Below are 24,060 nucleotides of genomic sequence, written 5' to 3' on the forward strand. Positions count from 1 at the left end.
TCCAAAACATATCACCTCAGATTCAGACACAAAAAATTCAGAGATTTGGATGTCCATTTTGTGGTCAAAGTGGGTTGGGTGGTAGTGCCCAATGGGTGGAAGCTACCACCCAAATTTCAAAGAAATTGGGCAAAAGGGAGATTTTAAAATAATTTTTGAAGTTAATGCATCTTTAAGCTTTTTCCCATAGGGAATAATGGGGATTTCAGCAACCTTATAGCTCCATGTGGGGGGCACCAGGGTGGTCCAGAGTGGGTTGTGGTGAGTGGTAGCGCCCAATGGGTGCAAGGAAGCTACCACCCATATTTCAAAGAAACTGGGCAAAGCGGTGATATTTAAAGAATTTCTGAAGTTGGCATGTATTTATGGCAGATTTGAGGCAGAAAAGGGGTTTCAGGGGCAGGTCAGATGGTAGTGCCCCAATGGGTGCCTGCTACCATCCAGATTTCAAATAAATTGGTGAAAGGGGTGATTTTTAAAGAATTTCTGAAGTTTGCGTGTCTTTAAGCTTTCCCCCCATAGGGAATAATAGGGATTTCAGAAGCCCCATAACTCCACTTGAGGGGCACTAGGGTGGCCCAGACCGTGTGATGGTGTAGTGCACATAGTGTGCCAACCACCCCCAAATCCACAAGCCCATGGGGCACTGGGTTTTGTTGTTTTGGTGGCGTTCTTAGTGTAGATTCTCTAGTAGCAAATGAGAGTGCATTCACATGAGGGAAGGGCAGACATCATTCCTTCCTGGTGATTCCATATGAAGGTGCAAACTTGTGGTTGCATCTTAATCTCATTTTGAAAATCATTGTGATCTTAGAACTCAAGATGGAACTCTGAGTTTCTCCTTGTCACCTCATCTCATCGGGCAGTAGAGCATATAGACTTAATAATCAGTGTCTTAATAATGACTTAATTAAGAAAATTAAACTTAAACGCAAAGACTTTGGCTCAGTTAAGTCACTCACTGGGTGACTGGTCTCCCTGCTTCCGTTCTACTCTTTCCCATCAGCTTGCAGCTGAGTCAACTGCCAGTAGCAAATGAGGGTTTTTGTTTTTAGCTTCAGATCCACTTCCTCTCACTGTGTCTCTCGCGCAGTAATACATGGCAGTGTCCTCAGCTTTCAGATTGCTCATCTGTAGATACGCCATTTTTGAGGGATTGTTCCTGGTGACGGTGAAGCGCCCTTTCACAGAGTCAGCATAGTATTGTACCGCCCCATTATAGCGTATATATGCAACCCATTCCAGTCCCTTCCCAGGAGCCTGCTGCACCCAGTGTCTGCTGTGTCATTGAAGGTGTATCCAGAACCTCTGCAGGAGAGGTGGAGGGAATCTTATTTAACATCCCCTCCAGACTCCACCAACTGCACTTGCGATTGGATACCTGGAAAGAAAGAGAGATGAGAGAACCCCTTTCACAAGAAGCCCATGAATGCAGCTAATTTATTTTCTGCTTGCCTTTTGTATTGGCTGTTAAAAGAATTACCTTTGAAGAATGCTAAAAAGAAAACTAAGGTGAACCTCAATCTCATTTGCCTGTCAATAGACATGAGAGGGATTCAGTGGGAAGTGATCACAGTGACACAAAAGTTGTGTCTCTGGGTGTTTTGGGGGAAGGTGGAGAGTGAAATATCCATTTAAAGAGGAAGTTGGCCCCCTATTTACATAAATCTCAGGATAAAAAGAAATTGCACTAGCTTAGACTGTGGCAACCTTTCTTTTCCTCTCTTCAAGCATGCACTTTTCAAATTATTCTGCAAAGATGGATTTCTATGGAACGCAATAGGTCAACAAGGATAGTTTTTATATTTACTGTCTTTATGTTATGTATTTTCCACTGAGAATACAAAAATTTATTAACAGCTTCACTATACATAATAGCTAGGAGAAATGAGTTATAGTTTACTTATCCAAAGGGACTTTTCAACCCTTGGGGATTTATAAAAAAATTCCAGATTATTAATAGTCAGTGGCATTAAAGAGTGGCCAAGGAAGGGTAACCTATGTTCCTTGTTGGTATTTCTGTATCAAGCAGAAAAGTTTTGGTTCAAAGAATCTTTTCATGAGTAACATCATTTTGGACACAACTTAGAATCTAAAATGTTTTGAACTGACATATTTTAATAGATTCCATGCTAGGGATCATTAGGATGGGGATTGAAAATAAAACTGCTAATATTATAATGCCCTTATACAAAACTATGGCGTGGTCACACCTGGAGTACTGCATACAATTCTGGTCACCACATCTAAAAAAGGACATTGTAGGACTGGAAAAGGTGCAGAAGAGGGCAACCAAGATGATCAGGGGCCTATAGCACCTTTCTTATGAGGCAAGGCTACAGCATCTGGAGCTTTTTAGTTTAGAAAAAAAGTCTGTGGGGAGACATGATAGAGGTCTATACAATCATCCATGGTGTGGAGAAAGTGGATAGAGAGAAATTCTTCTCCCTCTCACAAAACACCAGAACCAGGGGTTATCCCATGAAATTGATTGTGAGGAAATTTAGGAACAGCAAATGGAAGTTGGTTTTTTTTTTACACAATGCATAATCCACTTGTGGAATTCTCTGCCACAAGATGTGGTGACAGCCAACAACCTGGATGGCTTTAAGAGGGGTTTGGATAACTTCATGGAGGAGAGGTCTATCAATGGCTACTAGTCGGAGGGCTGTGGACCACCTCCAGCCTCAAAGGCAGGATGCCTCTGAGTACCAGTTGCAGGGGAGTAACAGCAGGAGTGAGGGTATGCCCTCAACTCCTGCCCGTAGGCTTCCAGTAGCATCTGATGGGCCTGATCCTGCAGGGCTGTTCTTATGTTCTTTACTTTCTTCCACCTCATACTTTGCACCATAATACTCATCTCTTTGCCAAACACTGGCAGTCAAACTACATTTTCCAGTCAAAGGAAGAGTGTAATGACCTGATGGGATTTGGCCATTTGGAATAAGTATTGATTGACAGGTTAAAAATTGATTGACAGGAATAAGTAAAGGTCTCCACCTGGCAGACTGAAGGAAATTTGGGGTGAGGAAATGCCATTGAATTCTGGAATGCAAAGCAAAATCACAATGACAGACTTTTTTCTTTATTTTCATTATGAATTGTTTTGGGTTTGAGTAAACTTTGATTTTGACAGAGACAAAGGGATACACTTATCAGCCCCCTCCAAAGAAAAACAAACATATGCATAGTAATAGGATGGGATATGCCTGGATTAGCATTAATGCCTATGGAAAAGTGCAGCCTGTCACAAGCTGAACATAAGCAGAGATGAAGCTATGCTGACATCTGCATTTGGCTTGGATGGACAGCAGATCATGGTGTATCCAAAAAGGGTTTGTGCCCACGACCTCTGAGAAGAAACCAAGCAGAAGAAGAAGTGGTGATTGTGGGTGACTGGCTTATAGAATGCACTTGACCAGCTTCCAGCTTGCTTTTCAGTGAGTCACAGTGGATCCTTTCAATTGCAAAGCTGAGGACTGAGATGTTGAAGACATAAGAATGGAGCCATTTAAGTTGCTCAATGGACAGCCATGATTTCCACTGGCTATCCATGGCACAACTGTGCTAATATGTTCATGTGTTTCCATAAAGGAAACAAACTCTGTGAGGAAACATTAAAGCAACTGGGTATATTTAACCTGGAAAAAAAGGAGGAAGGAGACATGGCAGTGTTCTTCAAAGAGCTGAAGAACGGTCACATCCAAGGACAAAGATATCTGCTTTGCTGCCAAGAGGACAGGCCTAAATCCAATGGGCTTGTTATAGGAGGGTAGATTTCCATTGAACATTAGGAGCAACTTTTTAAACAATGGAACAAATGACAGGGAACCAAATCAATGCATTCTAAGCTTTTCTGCACATTCCACATATAGGAAAGTCGGGTAACACTGAATCAGCTTTTAATAGAACAACATAGGCAAGTCTCTGGCTGAGTCTAATTGTCCAGGGACTAGTATAATGTCCCTCACCTGTTTCCTGAGGAAATGGCGGAAATGCCAGCTCCACAGCTTAAATCCCAAACCAGCCTCTCCATTTACTTCCCCTCATAGCCAATGGCTTTTGCTACACTTTTCTACAGTTCTACAGTTTTCTGCAGAACGCTGCTGCCCCCTTTTGAGAAGCAGCTGAAACAGACTTGCCTGGCCTGCTTTAATGAGGCATAAAAGTGAGACCCAGGAGAGAATTAGCAGGTCCATATCATCTCTTTAAAAATATCACATTCCAAATGGAGAAGGTGAATCAACCCCTTCTGTACTCAGCATAATACAGAGCGATATCTTCCAAAAAGGCAATGCACTCTGACACCTTCACCAGGACCTGTGAGATTCATTTCCTTGAATAAATTCTGAAGGTTTTAATTTAATTTAATTTAATTTATTAATTTAATTCATTGATTGATATACCATCCATCCCAGAAAGGTTCATTGCTGTAAACATACAAACAAATTAAAATAATATAACATTTTAAAATATTAACATACATATAAAATAAAAACAGTTACAATTAACTCATTTTAAAAACCAATTAAATATTATTAAAAGTCAGGCTGAAAAGCTGAATCTTTGTGGTTCTCTTGAAGGCCTCCAAAGACAGTAATACTCATTGGGAGCATGTTCCACAACATAGGGGCAACAACTGAGGAAGCCTGATCTCAGGTTTCTGCCAGTTGAACTAATGTCACCCAAAGATGGACCTCTCCTGATGGTCTTAATAAGTGATGGGTACCTTGCAGGGAAAGGCATTCCCTCAAGTAGTCCAGGCCTAAGCCATTCAGGACTTTAAATAACCAACAGTTTTATTTTTCCCAACAAATATACCAGCAGCCAGTGCAACTGTTTAAGAACAGGCATGATTTCACTCTGAGTTAATCTGGAGACTAATCTGGCAGCCGCATTTTGAACTAACAGAAGTTTCTGCTAAACTGTGTACAAAGATGAAGCCGCACTTCCTTCAGGACAGGCAGATGGCTATTCCATATGGATGCTACAAATTTCCTATTTTCCACAAAATTCAGGGTGGAATTTCCCATCACTCCCTAGCAGATTGAATATTGCAAAACACTGTGATGGGTACACATTCTAAGCATGCCACAAATTGGAGGGAAAAGCCCCCTCAAATGTGGCCATAGCAACATTTTATTGTGCTAACTGTTGGAATCAGGAAGGTGTGAATATTCTTGGATGAATGGATGGATGGATGGATGGATCTGAATGCAGATTGTGTGTGTGCATTTGAGGTAATGTAAAACCAACCAACCTGTAGATCTCGGTGGAAGAGAGCAGAACAGAAATGAAAGGGAAATGGGACATTTGAGGGAAGGGAAACAGAGATCCATCCATACCTGGGCTGGGACTCAGTTGAAAAAAAGTCAGTCTTAGAGTCTGTATCCATAATGGCATCAAGCTTATTGACAGGTTTTGATTTAATTTGGCTTCTGTTCTGGGCTCTGGGTCACTGACTGCTTCACTCATATGTAATCATTGAACCCACATGTTCACCCTATTTTCCAGCTTCAATTTCAGCCAGTTCCACTAACCCCATGCAATGTGGAATGTAATTACATGGCTGAAGGGTGGCACATTCATGCCCTTTTGTGAATGATGGCTCCAAACCAAATCATCCAAGGTCAATTTTTGGCTCACTTAAGTTACTCACTGGGGGATTGGTCTCCCTTCAGCTACTATTTCCCATCAGCTTTCAGCTGAATCAGCTGTCAGTAGCAAAGCAGGGTTTTTGTCTAGCTTCAGATCCACTTCCTCTCACTGTGTCTCTCGCACAGTAATACATGGCAGTGTCCTCGGCTTTCAGGTTGCTCATTTGCAGATACAGCATGTTTGAGGGATTGTTCCTGGTGATGGTGAAGCGCCCTTTCACAGAGTCAGCATAGTATTGTACAGCTCCATCACTGCGTATCCATGAAACCCATTCCAGTCCCTTCCCAGGAGCCTGCCGTACCCAGTTCATGTCGTAGCTGCTGAAGGTGAACCCGGAGGCTCGGCAGGAGAGGCGGAGGGAATCTCCAGGCCTTTTGACATCCCCTCCAGTTTCTACCAACTGCACCTGTGATTGGATACCTGCAAAGAAAGAGAGATGGGAGATGGGAGATGAGAGATGAGAAAACCCCTTTCACATGAAGCCCTAGAATGCAGCTATTTTTTGGATAGCCCTTTCTACCAGTAGTAGAAAGAATTACCTTTGAGGAATGTTAAAAAGAAAACCAACGCAAACCACAATCTCATCTTCCGTTCTATAGCTTTGCAGTGATTCACTGGGAAGGGATCACAGTGACCCAAGAGGTGTTTCTCTGGGTGTAGGTGGGGTCGGTGGAGAGTGTAAGATCCATTTAAGGAGGAAGTTGGCCCAGCATTTGCATAAATCTCAGGATAAAAAGACATTGCAATGGCCTGGACTGCAACAAGCTTTCTCTCTCTCTCTTCAAGCATGCACATTACAAAATATTTTGCAAAGATGGATTTCTGTATCTATGGAATGCAATAGGACAGCAATTTTAGTTTTTATTTTCATTGTCTTTATCTCATGCATTCTCCTTTCAGAATACTGAAATGTATTAACAGCTTCACTATAAATTACTGCTAGTAGAGACTTATTGTGGGTTATACATCCAATGGTACATCTCAACCAGGCAATCAGACCAGAGTTGATGGAGGAGTTTCCTCCCTCAACTCTGTTTCCAGGGCCAGCAGCCTACAGTTCTGAATTTGGATGTGCCATAGGCTGCTGGGAACCTCAGGTTGAGGTGATGAAACTTTATCAGATTGTAGTCACAATCCAGAACCCTCAGTTTCAATGCCAGGTCTGACTACAATTTCCAACATTCAGATGTAGTGCCCATGAAGTGGCAGGCCTATTCAACTGCAGTTCCTCATTATCTTTGAATGCAGCCATTAAAGCTACTGGGCATGTTTAGCCTGGGGGAAAAGAATAATGAAAGAGATACAACAGCAGAGGGATGCACACTGAATCAACAGGAAAACACAGGAAAAAGCCAAAAAAGGAACCGTGCACAATAGTGGGACAGAGGGGCCTCAAAAAGAATGCCAGGAAATGCAAAAACACAAGCTATTCTGTACCTAAGGGTCTATATGGAGGAAATAAACAGAACACATGTGTCCATATTTTCTGTGACTGAAGATACTGTATTAATAGTCATAGAATAAATGAATAGCAGTAACAATTGTCTTGCAAGTTATATCTGCACATACATATGTCAAAGACATTACATCTCAGTAAACTGAACAAAAATCATTGTTAAAGATGAATACAAATTCAGTTCACAGAAGACATTCATATATTTGAAAAAACAGCATAAGTATGTGAAAAAAGTATTTTCTTGTCTCTATTAAGAATAAAGTCTTGCAATGGTGAATAAAGTCCTTGAATGAGTAACAATAACAATTGTCTTGCAAGTTGTATCTGCACATACATATGTAAAAAATATTGCATCTCAGTAGATTGAACAAAAACTTTTCTTCTTTTTCTATGTTAAGAATAAAGTCTTGCAATGGTGAAAAAAGTCCTTATAGGCTAGCCCGGGATTCTTGAGCCCATTTCGGAATTAGTCCTTCCTCAGAGAACTACAATATTCTGTAAAGATAAGACAAGCACTTACTAATCTTCTGCCCAGCAACTTAAATGGATAGCCGTAATAATATACATAACATTCTTCCCCTTGTGCACAGACCAAAACATACCAAATTTCCTCCTCCCTGAGCTCAAACAACAATAGCTCGCCAGTCAAATCTTTATGGAGGCAGCCTTTCCACCTATAACATGTTGAGGGGGAAAAAGCTTGCTAACCTTCAAGCACCAAGAGCTTGAAGATACATAGCCCAGTACCAATTAAGATGCTTCATGCCCAGTGAGGCGGCCTCCAATTAGATCTACAAGAAAATTAATATAAACCTTTCGTTAATATAAACGTTTCGAAAGCATTGCTGCCCCCTTTTGAGAAGCAGCTGAAGCAGACTTGCTTGGCCTATTTTACATAAGAACATAAGAACAGCCCTGCTGGATCAGGCTCAAGGCCCATCTAGTCCAGCATCCTGTTTCACACAGTGGCCCACCAGATGCCGCTGGAAGCCCCAGGCAGGAGTTGAGGGCATGCCCTCTCTCCTGCCATTGCTCCCCTGCAACTGGTACTCAGAGGCACACCCTTGAGGCTGGAGGTGGCCCACAGCCCTCTGACTAGTAGCCATTGATAGACCTCTTCTCCATGAAGTCATCCAAACCCCTCTTAAAGCCATCCAGGTTGTTGGCCGTCACCACATCCTGTGGCAGAGAGTTCCACAAGTGGATCACGCGTTGTGTGAAATTACGCGTTGTATTTTAATTATGAACATCTTATTCTATGATGTGTGGAGTGAGACTCAGGAAAGATTTCGCAGCTCCCTAAAGCAGCATGTTCCAGTTGGAGAGTGCGAATCAGCCCCTTCTGGACTTCTCATAATGAAGAGCGATATCTTCAAAAACAGCAATTCACTGTGACAGCTTCAACAGAACCTGTGGGAATCATTTCATTTCATTAATTTAATTTAATTTAATTTGAATGATTGATTGATATACTGCCCATCCTACAAAGGCTCAGGGTCTTTAAAATGATTAACATACACATAAAAGAAAAACTGTCAAATTAACATAAACCTCTATTTAAAAACCATTTAAAACTAATTAAATATTACTAAAATCCAGGTGGAAATGGTGGGCCTTTAGGGCTTTCTTGAAGGCCCCCCAAGATATTAAGTCTCTTATACTCAAGGGGAGAGCATTCCACAACCTAGGGGTGACAACTGAGAAAGCCCCATCTGAAAGCCTGAAATGAAAGGGAAAATAATGAAATTCAGTGGAGTGGAAATAGAAAGATCTCTCCATTGCTAAACTGGTTTTCAATGTTAAGGGCTGCACCCTTTCTCACATTATACATATCAACAGTTTTTTACTTACATTGTGGAATGACTATTGATGTGTGTGCACAGTTAGTGACCAAATCACACACATGTAAACACAGAGCCAGTGCGGTGTAGTGATTAGAGTGCTGGACTAGGACCAGGGAGACACAAGTTCAAATCCCCATTCAGCCATGAGACTAGCTGGGTGACTCTGGGCCAGTCACTTCTCTCTCAGCCTAACCTACTTCACAGGGTTGTTGTAAAAGAGAAAGGGTTTGAAAATAAAACTGCTAATATTATATTTCCCTTATACAAAACTATGGTACAGCCACACTTGGAGTACTGCGTACCATTCTGGTCAATAGATATAAAGAAGGACATTGGAGAACTGGAAAAGGTGCAGAAGAGGGCAACCAAGATGATCAGGAGCCTAGGGCACCTTCCTTATGATGCAAGGCTAAAACACCTGGGGCTTTTTAGTTCAGAAAAAAGACAACTGTGGGGAGACATGATAGAAGGCTATAAAATCATGCAGGGTTTGGAGAAAGTGGATAGAGAGAAAATTTTCTCCCTCTAGCATAACACTAGCACCAGGGGTCATCCCATGAAATTGATTGCCAGGAAATTTAGGACCAAGAGTTGGAAGATTGGACCTGCCTTGCCCTCTTCAGAACCACATTCTTCCCCCTTGTAAGTTTTGGTGCTCCAGCCAGATGCTCTATTTTATCTGCTTTCACATCATTTTTCATAGGCACTTGATGGGCAGAGTCCTTAGGGTTCAGATTGCTTGACTGCAGAAAGAGCATATTTGAAGGGCTGTTCGTGGGGGTGGTGAAGCGCAATTTCATGGAGTCAGAGGACTCTTCTAAGCTTCCACAATTGCTTCTCTGTGCAATCCATTCCACTCCCTTCACATGACTGTGTCTTGCTGAAATCTCACTCAAATTTAAATGGGGGAGGTTGGAAATATGGCAAGGGACAGGCAGATTTATTTGTTCTCAGTGATTCTACATAAAGGTGCAACCTTGTGGTTCACAGACACTTTTAAAAATTAACCTCATTTTGAAAATCATTGTGATTTAGAACTTATGAGGTACTTATGAGGTAACTCTGAGTCTGAAATACTCCTTATCACCCCATTGGATTGGCCAGTAAAGCATATTGATAGGTCAAGAAAGGAAAATTAAACTTGCATTCAAAGATTGTGGCTCAGTCGATTCACTCTTTGGGCAATTGGTCTCCCATCTACTACTATTGCCCACCAGCTTTCAGATGAATCAGCTGTCCGTAGCAAAGCAGGGTTTTTGTCTAGCTTCAGATCCACTTCCTCTCACGGTGTGCCTCTTGCACAGTAATACATAGCAGTGTCCTCGGCTTTCAGGTTATTCATTTGCAGATATAGCATGTTTGAGGGATTGTTCCTGGTGATGGTGAAGCGCCCTTTCACAGAGTCAGCATAGTATTGTACAGCTCCATCATCGTGTATCCATGCAACCCATTCCAGTCCCTTCCCAGGAGCCTGCCGCACCCAGTTCATGCGGTAGCTGCTGAAGGTGAACCCGGAGGCTTGGCAGGAGAGTTGGAGGGAATCTCCAGGCCTTTTGACATCCCCTCCAGACTCCACCAACTGCACCTGTGATTGGATACCTGCAAAGAAAAAGAGATGAGAGATGAGAGAATCCCTTTCACATGAAGCCCTAGAATGCAGCTATTATTTTATTTTATTTACTGGCCTTTTATATTGATAGACAAAAGAACTACCTTTGAAGGATGTGAAAATGAAGACCAATGCAAACCACAATCTCATTTTCCTTTCTATAGCTTTGAGACAGTCACTGGGAAGTGGTCTCAGTGGCACAGGAGTCGTGTCTCTGGGAGTAGCTGGGGTCGGTGGAGAGTGTAAGATCCATTTAAGGAGGAAGTTGGCCCTGCATTTGCATAAATCTCAGGATAAAAAGACATTGCAATGGCCTGGACTGCAACAAGCTTTCTCTCTCTCTCTCTTCAAGCATGCACATTTCAAATTATTTTGCAAAGATGGATTTTTTTGTATGGAATGCAATAGGGCAGCAATTTTAGTTTTTATATTCATTGTCATTATGTCATGTATTTTCCTTTGAGAATACTGAAATTTATGAACAGCTTCACTATCAGTTACTGCTAGGAGAGATGTGTTGTGGGTTACACACACACAAGGACACATCTCAACCAGCCAATCAGGCTGGAGTTGAGGGAGGAATTTCCTCCCTCAACTTCGGTTCTAGGGCCAGCAGCAGACAATTCTGAATTTGGACGTCCTTCAGGCAGCTGGGAATCTCATGTTGTGCCAATGAAACTTTAACATCCTGAAGGTTCTGATAGGAGTCCCAATCGTGAACCCTCAGTTTCATCACCAGGCCTGACTCCATTTCTCCACATTCAGATGTAGTGTCCATGGAACTGCAGGCCTATTCAACTGTAATTCTGCCTTATCTGTGAATGCAGCCATTAAAGCTACTGGGCATGTTCAGCCTGGAAAAAAAGAATAATGGAGGAGACATGGCAGTGTTCTTCAGTAGCTTTGTGCTCTGCTGCCTGGAGGGCAGGCCTAAATCCAAAGGGCTTGTTATAGGAAGATCAATTTCCAGTGAACAGTAGGTGCAACTTCTTAAAGAACAATTTGGCAAGGCCATCAATGCCATCAATCCTCCATCGAGCAGAGGGTGGAGCTAGATACATGCGCCCCCAACACAAGTGATCTACAACTGCACTCAACACAATGATTGCATGGTTTTATGAAGTGTTGGATATCTAGCTTCCTTTGTTAATAATCATAATTAAGAAAATGGGAGGAAGCAAGTCAAAGCATTCTTAGCTATTCTGTGCACTCCAAATGTAGTACAGTTGGGTTACGCTGAATCAGCCTTTAATAGAACATCACAGGCAAGTCACCTGTGCAGTCTAATTGTCAAGGGACCAGTATAGTGTCCCTCAGCCATTTCCCCAGCAAACGGCTGAAGAAATGCCAGCTTCACAGCTGAAACCACAAACCAGCCTCTCCATTTTCTTCCCCTCGTGGCCAATTTTCTGCACAGCATTGCTGCCCCCTTTTGAGAAGCAGCTGAAGCAGACTTATATGGACTACTTTAATGATGACAATTTTATCCTATTATGTGTGGAGTGAGACTCAGGAAAAAATTTGCAGCTCCAGACAGTCTCTTGAAAAGCAGCATGTTCCAACTGGAGAAGGAGAATCAACCCCTTCATCCAGACTGAGCATTATTATGAGCGTTATCTTCTAAAAGGCAATTCACTGTGACACCTTAAGAACATAAGGACATAAGAACAGCCCTGCTGGATCAGGCCCAAGGCCCATCCAGTCCAGCATCCCATTTCGCACAGTGGCCCACCAGATGCCACTGGAAGCCTACAGGCAGGAGTTGAGGGCATTCCCTCTCTCCTGCTGTTATTCCCCTGCAACTGGTACTCAGATGTATTCTACCTTTGAGGATGGAGGTGGCCTATAGCCCTCCAACTAGTAGCCATTGATAGACCTCTCCTCCATGAAGTTATCCAAACCCTTCTTAAAGCCATCCAGGTTATTGGCTGTCACCACATCTTGTGGCATAGATTTCCACAAGTTGATTGTGCATTCTGTGAAAAAGTACTTCCGTTTGCTTATCCTAGATTTCCCGGCAATCAATTTCATGGGATGACCCCTGCTTCTAGTGTTATGAGAGAGGGAGAAGAATTTCTCTCTATCCACTTTCTCCACACAATGCTTGATTTTATAGACCTCTCTCATGTCTCCCCGCAGTCGTCTTTTTTCTAAACTAAAAAGCCCCAGGTGTTGTAGCCTGGCTAATAGTATCAACAACATTAAATTGAAGCTCACGGAGAGGCATTTTGTCTTGAGATCCAAATTAAGTCCACTCAAGGCTGACCAGAGAATTGATCTTAGAGAACAGCTTTAGACTTGAAAGAGAGCAAGAAAAGAGGGAGCAAGAAATTTCAGAGCAGGGATTAGTATACCTCCCTTCCATCCAATGGCGTATTTGGACACTTGTTGTTTGACCGATGATGGATCTCTCTCTTCAGGGACAGGAAGGGAGGAGGCGGCAGAAGTGGGGACCTGTGTATCCCTCACCGGTCATGAAGGCAGACAAAGTCCAGAGATCTCAAGAGAGCAGTGCCGCTGCGGCCAAGCATGCTGCACAGATCAGGACTGGAAACAGGGTCGGTCCAGAGGCACAGACCAGGGCAGGCACGAACGTCAGGGATACACAGCACAGCAGGATGGTATAGCTGAGGCCCAATTACATGAACACACCATTGGTGAATCCAGAGAGGATACGCACTGCTTTATTGTTTCATGGGTAGAACGAGGCAGCATCTTGCCCTGAGGCAGAATGAGGACCATACCTTCCTACAGGAAAGGGTGACAATGGTGCTGGACAAAAGAATACTATGCTGAGTGTGCTCTGAAAGCCCAATGAGGTGATTAGGACTTTTGCCTGGGATTGTGGAGTGCATTGAAGGATGGGCTTGAGTCATCTTCTACTGCAGAATGGTTTATGACAATCACATTCTCTCTTCTGGAAATTCTTTGATTTTCTAACATTAAGCAGTCTCAGTGTTCCTCAATCCTGGAATAAATGGGAATCTTCCCAACAGCTCCCCCCTTTTCCTGCCACAGCAGGTACCTGCAGGCACTGGCTGACATCCTCACTAATGAAGAGCTTGTGTAATGATGTCACACTAGTGCAAAACTCGTGGTAATACTGGTAATACTGGAGTGTGTGTTCCAGACTAGTGCTGTGTGCCAAAAGAATGCTTGTGCTTGTACAAGACACAACTATGGCATATCTCATTTACTTTAAAGGCAGGTTTTGCACAGTTGCCGGCCATAGTTTGTGTCTCCCATTTGGATGTGCAGTGGGATCCTTCACGGAACTCCTCAAGGGCCACCATGGTGCCTTGCCCTCTGCAGTTTGATATTCTTCCCTTTGCAAGGTTTGGTGCTCCAGCCAGATGCTCTGTTTTTACAACAGATATGCTCTATTTTTACCTGCTTTCTCATCTCTTTTTATAACCACTTACATGGCATAGTTCTCAGATTTCAGATTGCTCATCTGCAGAAACAGCCTATTTGAAGGGCTGTTCATGGAGATGGTGAAGCACCCTTTCATGCAGTGTGAAAGCTCTTCTGAGCTTCTGCTATTCCTTATCTGTGCACTCCATTCAACTCACTTTGCATGAATCTGTCTTGCTGAAATCTTGCCAAAATGTTGGAAATGTGGCAAGGGAAGAACAGAGGTCACTCATTCTTAGTGATGCAGTATTAAGGTGAAATGCTGTGGGTCACAGACACTATTAACAATTAATCTCATTTTGAAAATATCAGTGATCTTGGAACTCAAGAGGAAACTCTGAATTTCTTCTTGTCATCCCATCTCATTGGCCAGTAAGTCATTTAGACTTAATATGATACTGCCCCATTTAGGTCAATTTTTGGCTCACTGAGTGATTGGTCTCCCTTGGTTCACAAACGTTTTCTAGAAAACTTTTTTTTAGTAGTTACCCCCTCCAGAGGCGTCCGCGAAAGTTTCCCCTCCCGTGCTGGCCTCCCTAATGCTATAAATTGCCTGGTCTGGGCATTCTTTGGCCCTTTCCAGACCTTTCCCACTCGTGGCGGCCATTCCGGAGGCTTCCACTCATGTGCAATGGGCCTCTGTGTGGCCTGGGTCATGGGTGATTTGGGGCATGAGGAAGGCTGGAGTGGGGATGGGGAAACTCTGTAGCACACACCCCCCCCACCTGGCCTCAGAGAAGTCCCCTGGAGGGATAAGTACTAAAGGTTTTTAACCAACAAACAGCTAGGGGGAGGGGTTGTTCCAGGGTCGGACTGAACAGGGGGAGGTTCAGTCCGACCCCAAACTGTTGAATCAAATCTGTTTTATGTCAAACCAGCTCTATATTGAACAAGTTTGCACATCCCTAAGGCCATAGCGTGTAGCCCGGTTTATATATTGGGTAAAAAAAAATCCACTTTTTGTATAGGTTTTTTGGAACAACTTCGAGTTTGCAGTAAAGCCTCCCTGTAAACTCGTGGTGAAGCCTGGTGTGTGTAAAAGTCATTGGTGAGTGAAACTCTCAAGGGTTTATCCATTCTGAAGAAAACACTGAGGAAATCATCAGTCTCAAAACTGAAACCACAAACCAGCATGCTCAGCCGTTCATGTTATGCCCCTCACGGCCAAGGGTATTTTCAATTCTGTTCTCTGAATTGCTGCTGCCCCCTTATGAGAAGTAAGTAGGGTGGAAATTTCAGAGTTGGTCTTAGAAAGAGATCCCCAGATATGTGTCAAGAGAGATGCCTGAGAGATTGAGGAGCTCTAGGTGGTCTCTTTACTGGCAGAATGACCATTTGGAATTCTTAGTGAAGACAATGAATCAACCATTTCCTGATTCAGTACAATATATCACAGTGCCTTCAGTAAAGGCAATCCAATACAGAGGCAATCCAATACAGTCCCTTTGGGAAGGGTGTCTGATCCAGCTTATCAGAGAGTCCCCAAAGTTGTAGGCAGAGGTGGTGTAGTGTAGATGTAGGCAAAGGTGTAGGCAGAGTTATAGTCTTGATGAGGCCCACTCCTGTTCCCACCAGATGAACCTGAATTTGGACACACTTGGAATATTTTTATGGTGGCTTTTCTACAGGTGGTTTATTGTGTTTCATTTCTCTCTCACAGCCCCTACACTTACTGATGGGCTTCCATGCAGAATACAGGCACCTGCCTTGCTCTCTTCAGAATCACATTCTTCCCCTTTGTAAGTTTTGGTGCTCCAGCCAGGTGCTCTATTTTATGTGCTTTCTCATCTTTTCTCATAGCCACTTAAAGTGCAGAGTCTTCACGTTGCAGATGGCTCGCCTGCAGAAACTGCAAATTTGAAGGGCTGTTTGTGGAGATGGTGAAGCACCCTTTCATGGAGTTGGAGAACTCTTATAAGTGTCTGCTACTGCTTCTCTGTGCCATCCATTCCACTCCCTTCTCATGAGGGTGTCTTGCTGAAATCTCCCCCAAATTTAAATGGGGGAGGTTGGAAATATGGCAAGGGACAGCTAGATTTATTTGTTCTCAGTGATTCTGTATTAAGGGCAAATTTGTGGGTCACAGACACTTTTCAAAATTTATCTCATTGTAAAAATCATTGTGATCTTAGAACTTATGAGGGAACTCAGAGTTACTTCTTCTCACCCCATTGGATTGGCCAGTAAAGCATATTGATATTGTCCCATTTAGGTCAATAAAGGAAAATTAAACTTGCATTCAAAGATGTTTTGGCTCAGTTAAGTTAATCAGTGGGTGAATGGTCTCCCTTCTACTACTGTTCCCCATCAGCTTGCAGCTGAATCAGCTGTCAGTAGCAAAGCAGGGTTTTTGTCTAGCTTCAGATTCACTTCCTCTCACTGTGTGCCTCTCGCACAGTAATACATGGCAGTGTCCTCGGCTTTCAGGTTATTCATTTGCAGATACAGCATGTTTGAGGGATTGTTCCTGGTGATGGTGAAGCGTCCTTTCACAGAATTAGCATAGTATTGCTTGCTCCCATCATACCATATCCCTGCAACCCATTCCAGTCCTTTCCCAGGAGCCTGCCGCACCCAGTTCATGCCATAGCTGCCAAAGTTGAACCCAGAGGCTTGGCAGGAGAGTTGGAGGGAATCTCCAGGCCTTTTTACATCTCCTCCAGACTCCACCAACTGCACCTGTGATTGGATACCTGAAAAGAAAGAGAGATGAGAGATGAGAGAACCCCTTTCACATGAAGCCCTAGAATGCAGCTATTTTTTCCCTGGCCTTTTATATCAGTAGTAGAAAGAATTACCTTTGAGGAATGAGAAAAAGAAAACCAATGCAAACCACAATCTCATCTTCCTTTCTATATCTTGAGAGTGATTCACTGGGAAGGGATCACAGTGACACAAGATTTGTATCTCTGTGTATAGCTGGGGTCAGTGTAGAGTGAAAGAGCCATTTAAGGAGGAACTTGGCCCTGAATTTGCATAAATCTCAAGATAAAAAGACATTTCACTGGCCTGGACTGCAGCAACCTTTCTCTCTTTCTCTTCAAGCATGCACATTACAAAATATTTTGCAAAGATGGATTTCTGTATCTCTGGAATGCAATAGGAAAGTAATTTTAGTTTTTATATTCATTGTCTTTATGTCATGTATTATCCATTCAGAATACTGAAATTTATTAACAGTTTCACTATAAATTACTGCTAGTAGAGATGTGTTGCGGGTTATACACCCAGTGGTACTTCTCAACCAGCCAATCAGGCTGGCATTGATGGAGGAGTTTCCTCCCTCAACTCAGCAGCCTACAGTTCTGAATTTGGACGTATCATAGGTTTCTGGGTTGAGGCAATGAAACTGGATCAGATTGGAGTCCCAATCCTGAACCCTCAGTTTCAACACCAGGTCTGACTGCATTTCCCTGCATCCGGATGTAGGGTCCATGGAACCGCAGGGCTATTCAACTGCAATTCCGCATTATCTGTGAATGCAGCCATTAAAGCTACTGGGCATGTTTAGCCTGTGGCGGGGGGGGGAGGATTCAGGAGACACTGAAGTATTCTTCAATAGCTGAAGGGCTGTCACCTAGAAAGGACAAAGATTTGTGCTTTGCTGCCTGGAGTGGAGGCCTAAATCCAAAGGGCTTGTTATAGGAGGATCAATTTCCACTGATCAGTAGGTGCAATCTCTTAAGCAGAACAACCATTTGACAATGGAATTAGTGACCTGCCATTCAGTGTTACCTCTAACAGGGATTCCCAGATTTTGTTGACGACAACTCCCATAATCTCCATCCAAAGGCCCAGGGGCGTAATTATAATCGGGCAAGGGGAGGCAGTTGTCTCTGGGCCCTGCTCCCATGAGGGGCCTTCCAGAGATAAGTCACATGACTCCCCTGCCCGGCGTTCATTCATTAGTTCTTCCAGGGGGGGAAATGATATTTTTTTGTTCCCGAAAAATCCTTGCTGCGGGGACCACACACCATACTCTCTCTTCCTCCCTCCCTCCTCCTTTCCCCACACCCTCTTTTGCTTCATTATCACACCTGTGGCTCCTCCTCCTGCTGACCTTCCCTGTCCTCATTGGCTGGGTGGGCGCTGCACGTGGGAGGCAGAAAGGCACATGATCTTTGCTTTTGAATATGCCAACGGCGGGAGTGAGAGAGACCATCGCACTCAAAGCGCGCCAGCCAGCCAGTGTGTGAAGCACAGCCCGCCTCCTGCCTATCCCTTTGTGACCGTCCATCCCCAAAGGCCACTCTGACTGTGCTGTTCTTTAGGGATGGAGGGACTGAGAGACAGACTCAGAAAGAGAGAGACAACACAACACAGAGAGAAGACATGGAGCCTCTGCCATCCTCATTAGGTTAGCTCCTCCACCACTGCTACTGAGTAGGTGTGCAGGGAGGGCCGCCACAGGCGGTGGCATTAATGGGGCTGGTGGTGGGGGAAAGGGAAGCCCGCCCTGAAGCAATGCTTTTTGTCTGGCTCTGGTCCCTGCTGTGTGCAGGGATCAAGCTGTTTTTGCTGTGCCCGTCCCGCCCAGTTTATCCAGGCAGCCACTGCTCCCACCTTGCTGACAGATGCGTCTGAATGGTGGAGAGGGAGGGAGGGAGGAGGCAAAGAGGAGGTGAGCAGTCTGAAGAAGATGAGGGTGGGGGTTGTGCTTAAAACTTTCTGCCTGCTCATGTTGGTGTGTTTGCAACAGAAGGCTGAAACGGGGGTCGGGGAGGAAGGTGGGGGATGTTTAAAGTCATTTCTCTCCCTTGCTTTCCACCACCCCATCTCTGTGCCCCTCTTCCCCACAGACTGACTTGGATTAGTTTAAAATGCTTCAAATTAGTTTATTTTTACAACAATGACCTTATCCCAGCAGCTGCTTGCAAGTTTACTGACCAGCAAAAACTCTTTTCTCTCTCCTCCTCGTGGCTTGTTTTGTTCCCATCCAATTACTCAGTTTGTTTGCTGCTCTCTTTATTTACACTGCAGCTTTTTCAACCTCTCTGTAGAATATTTTCCCCAGTGACTTCATTACTCTCTGCTCCCATCAAGTCATCTTCAGGGAGGAAGAAAAAGCTTGAGACATTTCCTCTTGCTCTCCATTCTCTGAAACACCGAGAACCGCCCCCACACCGCCCTGGATAGTGAAGTTTGTGGAATCTCCTTTCCTGCAGGTAGCTGGAGAATCGAGGAGCATCTGCTAAGGAAGGTTTAGAGTAGGCATTCCCCTGTGACGCCTTAAGCAGCCTCCAGCAGGGTAGAAGGGGAGGGAGATCGTCGCCCTTCCCACCATGTATAAAGCGTGCTGCTCCCCACCCCCACCATGAGAGCTGAACATTTAAAGAGCCATGAGGATCTTGGGGGGGGGGGCATTTTAAAATCTTGTCTCTGGGCCCACTCCAACCTTGCTACACCCCTGCAAAGGCCATTGCAGCTAGAGATGTTGGGAGTTTTAGTGAACAACATCTGGGAATCTCTGTTAGAGAGAACACTTCTGCAATTGGCTTTTTCTTACTGGGGGTCTTCAAGCAGAGGCCAGACAAACATCTGTTGGGAATGGCTGGGTTTTGGATAATTTTCATCAGCCAGAGGGTGGGGCTAGATACATGTGCCCCCAACACAAGTGATCTACAACTGCCCCCAACACAATGATTGCATGGTTTTGTGAAGTGTTGGATATCTAGTTTCCTTCATAAATAATCGTAAATAAAATAAGAGGGGGAAGCAAGTCAAAGCATTCTTAGCTATTCTGTGCACTCCAAACATCGGAAGGTTGGGTTACGCTGAATCAGCTTTTAATAGAACATCACAGGCAAGTCTCCTGTGGAGTCCAATTGTCAAGGGACCAGTATAGTGTCCCTCAGCCATTTCCCCAGCAAACGGCTGAGGAAATGCCAGCTTCACAGCTGAAACCACAAACCAGCCTCTTCGTTTTCTTCCCCCCATGACCCATTTTCTGCACAGCATTGCTGCCCCCTTTTGAGAAGCAGCTGAAGCAGACTTATATGGACTACTTTAATGATGACAATTTTATCCTTTTATGTGTAGAGTGAGACTCAGGAAAAAATTTGCAGCTCCTGACAGTCTCTTGAAAAGCAGAATGTTCCAACTGGAGAAGCTGAATCAACCTTTCTCATAATAAAGAGTGATATCTTCGAAAACGGTAATTCATTGTGACAGCTTCAACAGAGCCTGTGGGAATCATTTCATTGAATAACTTCTGAAGGTTTTAATTTAATTAATTTAATTTAATTTAATTTAGTTCAATTCAATTCAATTTTTGATTGATATACTGCCCATTCTACAAAGGCTCAGGGCCTTTAAAAAGATTAACATTAACATAAAATAAAAACCATTGAATTAACATAAAACTCTGTTTAAAAACCATCTTAAACCAATTAAATATTACTAAAAGCCAGGAGGGAAAGGTGGGCCTTTAGGGCTTTCTTGAAGGCCTCCAAAGACAGTAAGCCTCTTATACTCAAGAGAGACACATTCCACAAGTGACAACTGAGAAAGCCCGAAATGCAAGGGAAATTAATGAAATTCAGTGGAGTGGAAATAGAGAAATCTCTCAATTGCTAACCTGGGTTTCAATGTTAAAGTCTGCAGCCTTTCTTTTATTACACAAATCAACAGTTGTTCACTTACATTGTGAAATGGCTGTTTTTGTGTGTGCCAAGTCAGTGGCCAATTCACACACATTTAACCACAACATTACATGTTTAGCCCTGTCTCCAGCTGGTTCTTAGACAAGCCCCAACTGCCATGCAATATGGGATGTGGACATGTACATTCTGTGACCATGTCATGTGGCCATGAGGTTCAAGATGGCATCCCAGAAGTGGACCAGGATGTGTGCACTCCCTATCTACTGTATGTTGCACGGTGGGTCAAAACCCACAAGGTGATTAAGAAAGCTACATTTTCATGTCACTGAAAGTACCTGGAAAGGGAGCCCTTTGCCACTGGAGGACTCATGTATTGATAAAGGAGTTTTCATGAGCCAGGTATCAAATTACTTATATTTGGCTTCTAGAATACAAGAAGGGACAAATATTCCTGTCAGATGAAGAGACAATTCCACCATTTGTGCACTGCAAAAGGAGCATGGTACATGGGGAAGTTCCCTCATGAGTTGGACGCTCTAGGCACCCAGCTCTGTTTCTGCTTGGACTGCATGCAACCTCTTAATGAGACTACTCTGGAGTATTGGTTATGCACTCCTGACTAATTTTGGGGCTTGTGTGGGGAACCAGTGCAACTAATGTGAGCAGTTCATTACAGAATAAATTTTCTAAAGATTTGGTCTCAGAAAGGACTGACAGAGAGTTAAAGTCAAAATGAAATCAGGTTAGGGTTTTGTTTTTTTTGGGGGGGGGGTTTAGGGTTTTAGGTGTACAGAAAGAAAATATTGATTGTTAAGCAACATAATATTAACTAATAAAACTAACAAGGCTAATAGTATCAACAACACTAAATTGAAGTTCACAAAGAGGCATTTTGTCTTGAGATCCAAATTAAGTCCACTCAAGGCTGACCAGAGAAATGATCTTAGAGAACAGCTTTAGACTTGAAAGACAGCAGGAAAAGAGGGCAGCAAGAAGTTTCAGAACAGGGATTAGTATACTTCCCTTCCATCCAATGGCGTATTTGGACGCTTGTTTCTCGGCCGATGTTGAAGGACCTCTCTCCTCCGGGATAGGCAGGGAGGCAGGAGAGGGGACCCATGTATCCCTCATAGGAAACATAGGAAACTGCCATATACTGAGTCAGACCATTGGTCTATCTAGCTCAGTATTGTCTTCACAGACTGGCAGCGGCTTCTCCAAGGTTGCAGGCAGGAATCCCTCTCAGCCCTATCTTGGAGAAGCCAGGGAGGGAACTTGAAACCTTCTGCTCTTCCCAGAGCGGCTTCATCCCCTGAGGGGAATATCTTGCAGTGCTCACACATCAAGTCTCCCATTAATATGCAACCAGGGCAGACCCTGCTTAGCAATGGGCTCAAGTCATGCTTGCTACCACAAGACCAGCTCTCCTCTCCACTCACTCCATTACCCTCATTTAAGGGGAGGGGGAATTAAGTGGGCTAACCACCTTTGAAACACCAGTCTTGACTGCGAGCCTGGTGGTTCTGATGATCACTAGAAAGTGGGCTAGGCTCCCTTCGCCTGCTTTCTAGTGCTTGTGGGAATAGGCTCTTAGAGTAAGAACAATTACCTCTGAACAATGCTAAAAGCATAACAAATTTGAACCCCAACATCATTTTCTTGTCTGTTGCTTTGAGCGGGATTGACCGGGAAGTGTACAAAGTCAAACTGTGGTTGTGTCTCTGGGTGTGGCTGGGCAGCAGAAGTAAGTCCAGTTTAAACAGGAAGTTGGCCCTGCTTTTGCATATATCTCAGGATAAAAGAGAAACAAAATGGGCCTATGGGAATCTCTCGCTGTGTGCACAGACTATATACATGATTTTGGGACCTGGCAAAGAACCTCATGCTGTCTCTATTGGATGCAGTAGTGCAAAGATTATCATTTACTCATTGCATATAAGAGCATAAGAACAGCCCTGATGGATCAGGCCCAAGGCCCATCTAGTCCATCATCGAGTTTCACTCAGTGGCTGCTGGGAAGCCCACGGGAAATAGAGAAAGGTTTGCCTTCTCTCTACTGTTGCTTCCCTGCAAGCTTTTCCTGCCTCTGAGCCTGTATTCTATAGCCATCAAGACTAGTAGCCACTGATACATCTGTCCTCCATGAATGTTTCTAATCCCCTTTTAAATCCTCCCAAACTGGTGGCCATCACCACATCCTGTGGGGAAGAGAGTTCCACAGTTAAACTATGTGCTGTGTGAAGTACTTCCTTTCGTCTGTCCTAAATTTCCCAGCAATCAATTTCATGGGATGACTCCTGATTCTAGTGTTCTGAGAGAGGGAGATAAAAATTCTATCTCCATACTCTTTCTAAACCATGCATGATTTTATAGACCTCTATCATGTCTCCCTTTAGTCACCTCTTTTCCAAACCAAAAAGCCTCAGGTTTGCCTCATGACTAAGGTGCTCTAGGCCCCTGATCATCTTGAACATAAGAACAGCCCCGCACGATCAGGCCCATGACTCATCTAGTCCAACATCCTGTTTCACACAGTGGCCCACCAGATGCCACTGGGAGCCTACAGGCAGGATTTGAGGGCATGCCCTCTCTTCTGCTGTTACTCCCCTGCATCTGGTTGCCTTCTTTTTGGTTGCCTTCTTCTGCAACTCTTCCAATTATATTCCAATTCCAATTATACAATTTCATTTTTGAGAAATGATGACCAGAACTATACACAAGATTAGGGGTGTGCCAACAGGTTTTAATCTGAGCCAGTTTGACATCGAACCAGTTCGGTTTAAAGTCTGATATAACCTCCATTCGGCTTGACTCTGGAACGAACACCCCACCCCCACCCTGGGTTGGGGGTTCGTCAAGCCATTTTTTAAAAATTTCTTTTCTTTTTTTAACTTACTCCCTCATGGGAGGGGCCTTCTCTGAGGTGGTGGTATGGTCCACGGAAGTTCCCCTCCTGCTACCAACCTTGCTTTATGAAAAAATAACCCAGTTCATGCAGTCTTTGGCCCTTTCTGGGCCTATTCCCCAGCGCGCTGGCCATTTGGGTTTCCGCTTTGCAAGGTTTGGTGTTCCAGCCAGATGTTTTGTTTTTACAACAGATATGCTCTATTTTCAGGTTTCAGATTGCTTGTCTGCAGAAAGAGCATATTTGAAGGGCTGTTCATGGAGATGCAAAGCTCCCTTTCATGGCTTCCCTTTTAGAGAAGACTCTTCTGAGCTTCTGCTATTCCTGATATGTGCAATCCATTACACTGCCTTTGCATGAGTCTGTCTTGCTGAAATCTCGCCAAAATGGTAGAAATGTGGCAAGGGAAGGACAGAGGTCATTCGTTCTGAGTGATTCTATATTAAGGTGAAATTTTGCGGGTCACAGACTCTATTGAAAATTAATCTCATTTTGTTAATCATTGTGATCTTATAACTCAAGAGGGAACTCTGAACTTCTTGTTGTCATCCCATCTCATTGGCCAGTAAAAC

General features: G+C 43.8%; 1 protein-coding gene and 1 gene segment (V, D, J or C); both read right to left on the reverse strand.

Moving 5' to 3' along the window:
* Positions 1-5,710: 5,710 nt before the first annotated feature.
* LOC128329616 (uncharacterized) overlaps positions 5,711-24,060 on the reverse strand; it is a 38,788-nt gene continuing 20,438 nt past the window's right edge. The window contains exons 4-8 of the mRNA XM_053261124.1: positions 16,378-16,674; positions 10,245-10,557; positions 9,261-9,298; positions 6,198-6,272; positions 5,711-6,078 (exon numbers count right to left, since the gene is read on the reverse strand). Coding sequence (XP_053117099.1) covers positions 5,711-6,078; positions 6,198-6,272; positions 9,261-9,298; positions 10,245-10,557; positions 16,378-16,674 — 1,091 coding nt within the window. The remainder of the gene's footprint in view (positions 6,079-6,197; positions 6,273-9,260; positions 9,299-10,244; positions 10,558-16,377; positions 16,675-24,060) is intronic.
* Positions 16,358-16,887, reverse strand: LOC128330542 (immunoglobulin heavy variable 3-33-like). The segment is given in 2 exon segments: positions 16,358-16,674; positions 16,780-16,887. Coding segments are annotated over 2 exon segments (363 nt in total).

This window comes from Hemicordylus capensis, chromosome 6 (genome assembly GCF_027244095.1).
Source record: "Hemicordylus capensis ecotype Gifberg chromosome 6, rHemCap1.1.pri, whole genome shotgun sequence".
Classification (NCBI taxonomy): domain Eukaryota; kingdom Metazoa; phylum Chordata; class Lepidosauria; order Squamata; family Cordylidae; genus Hemicordylus; species Hemicordylus capensis.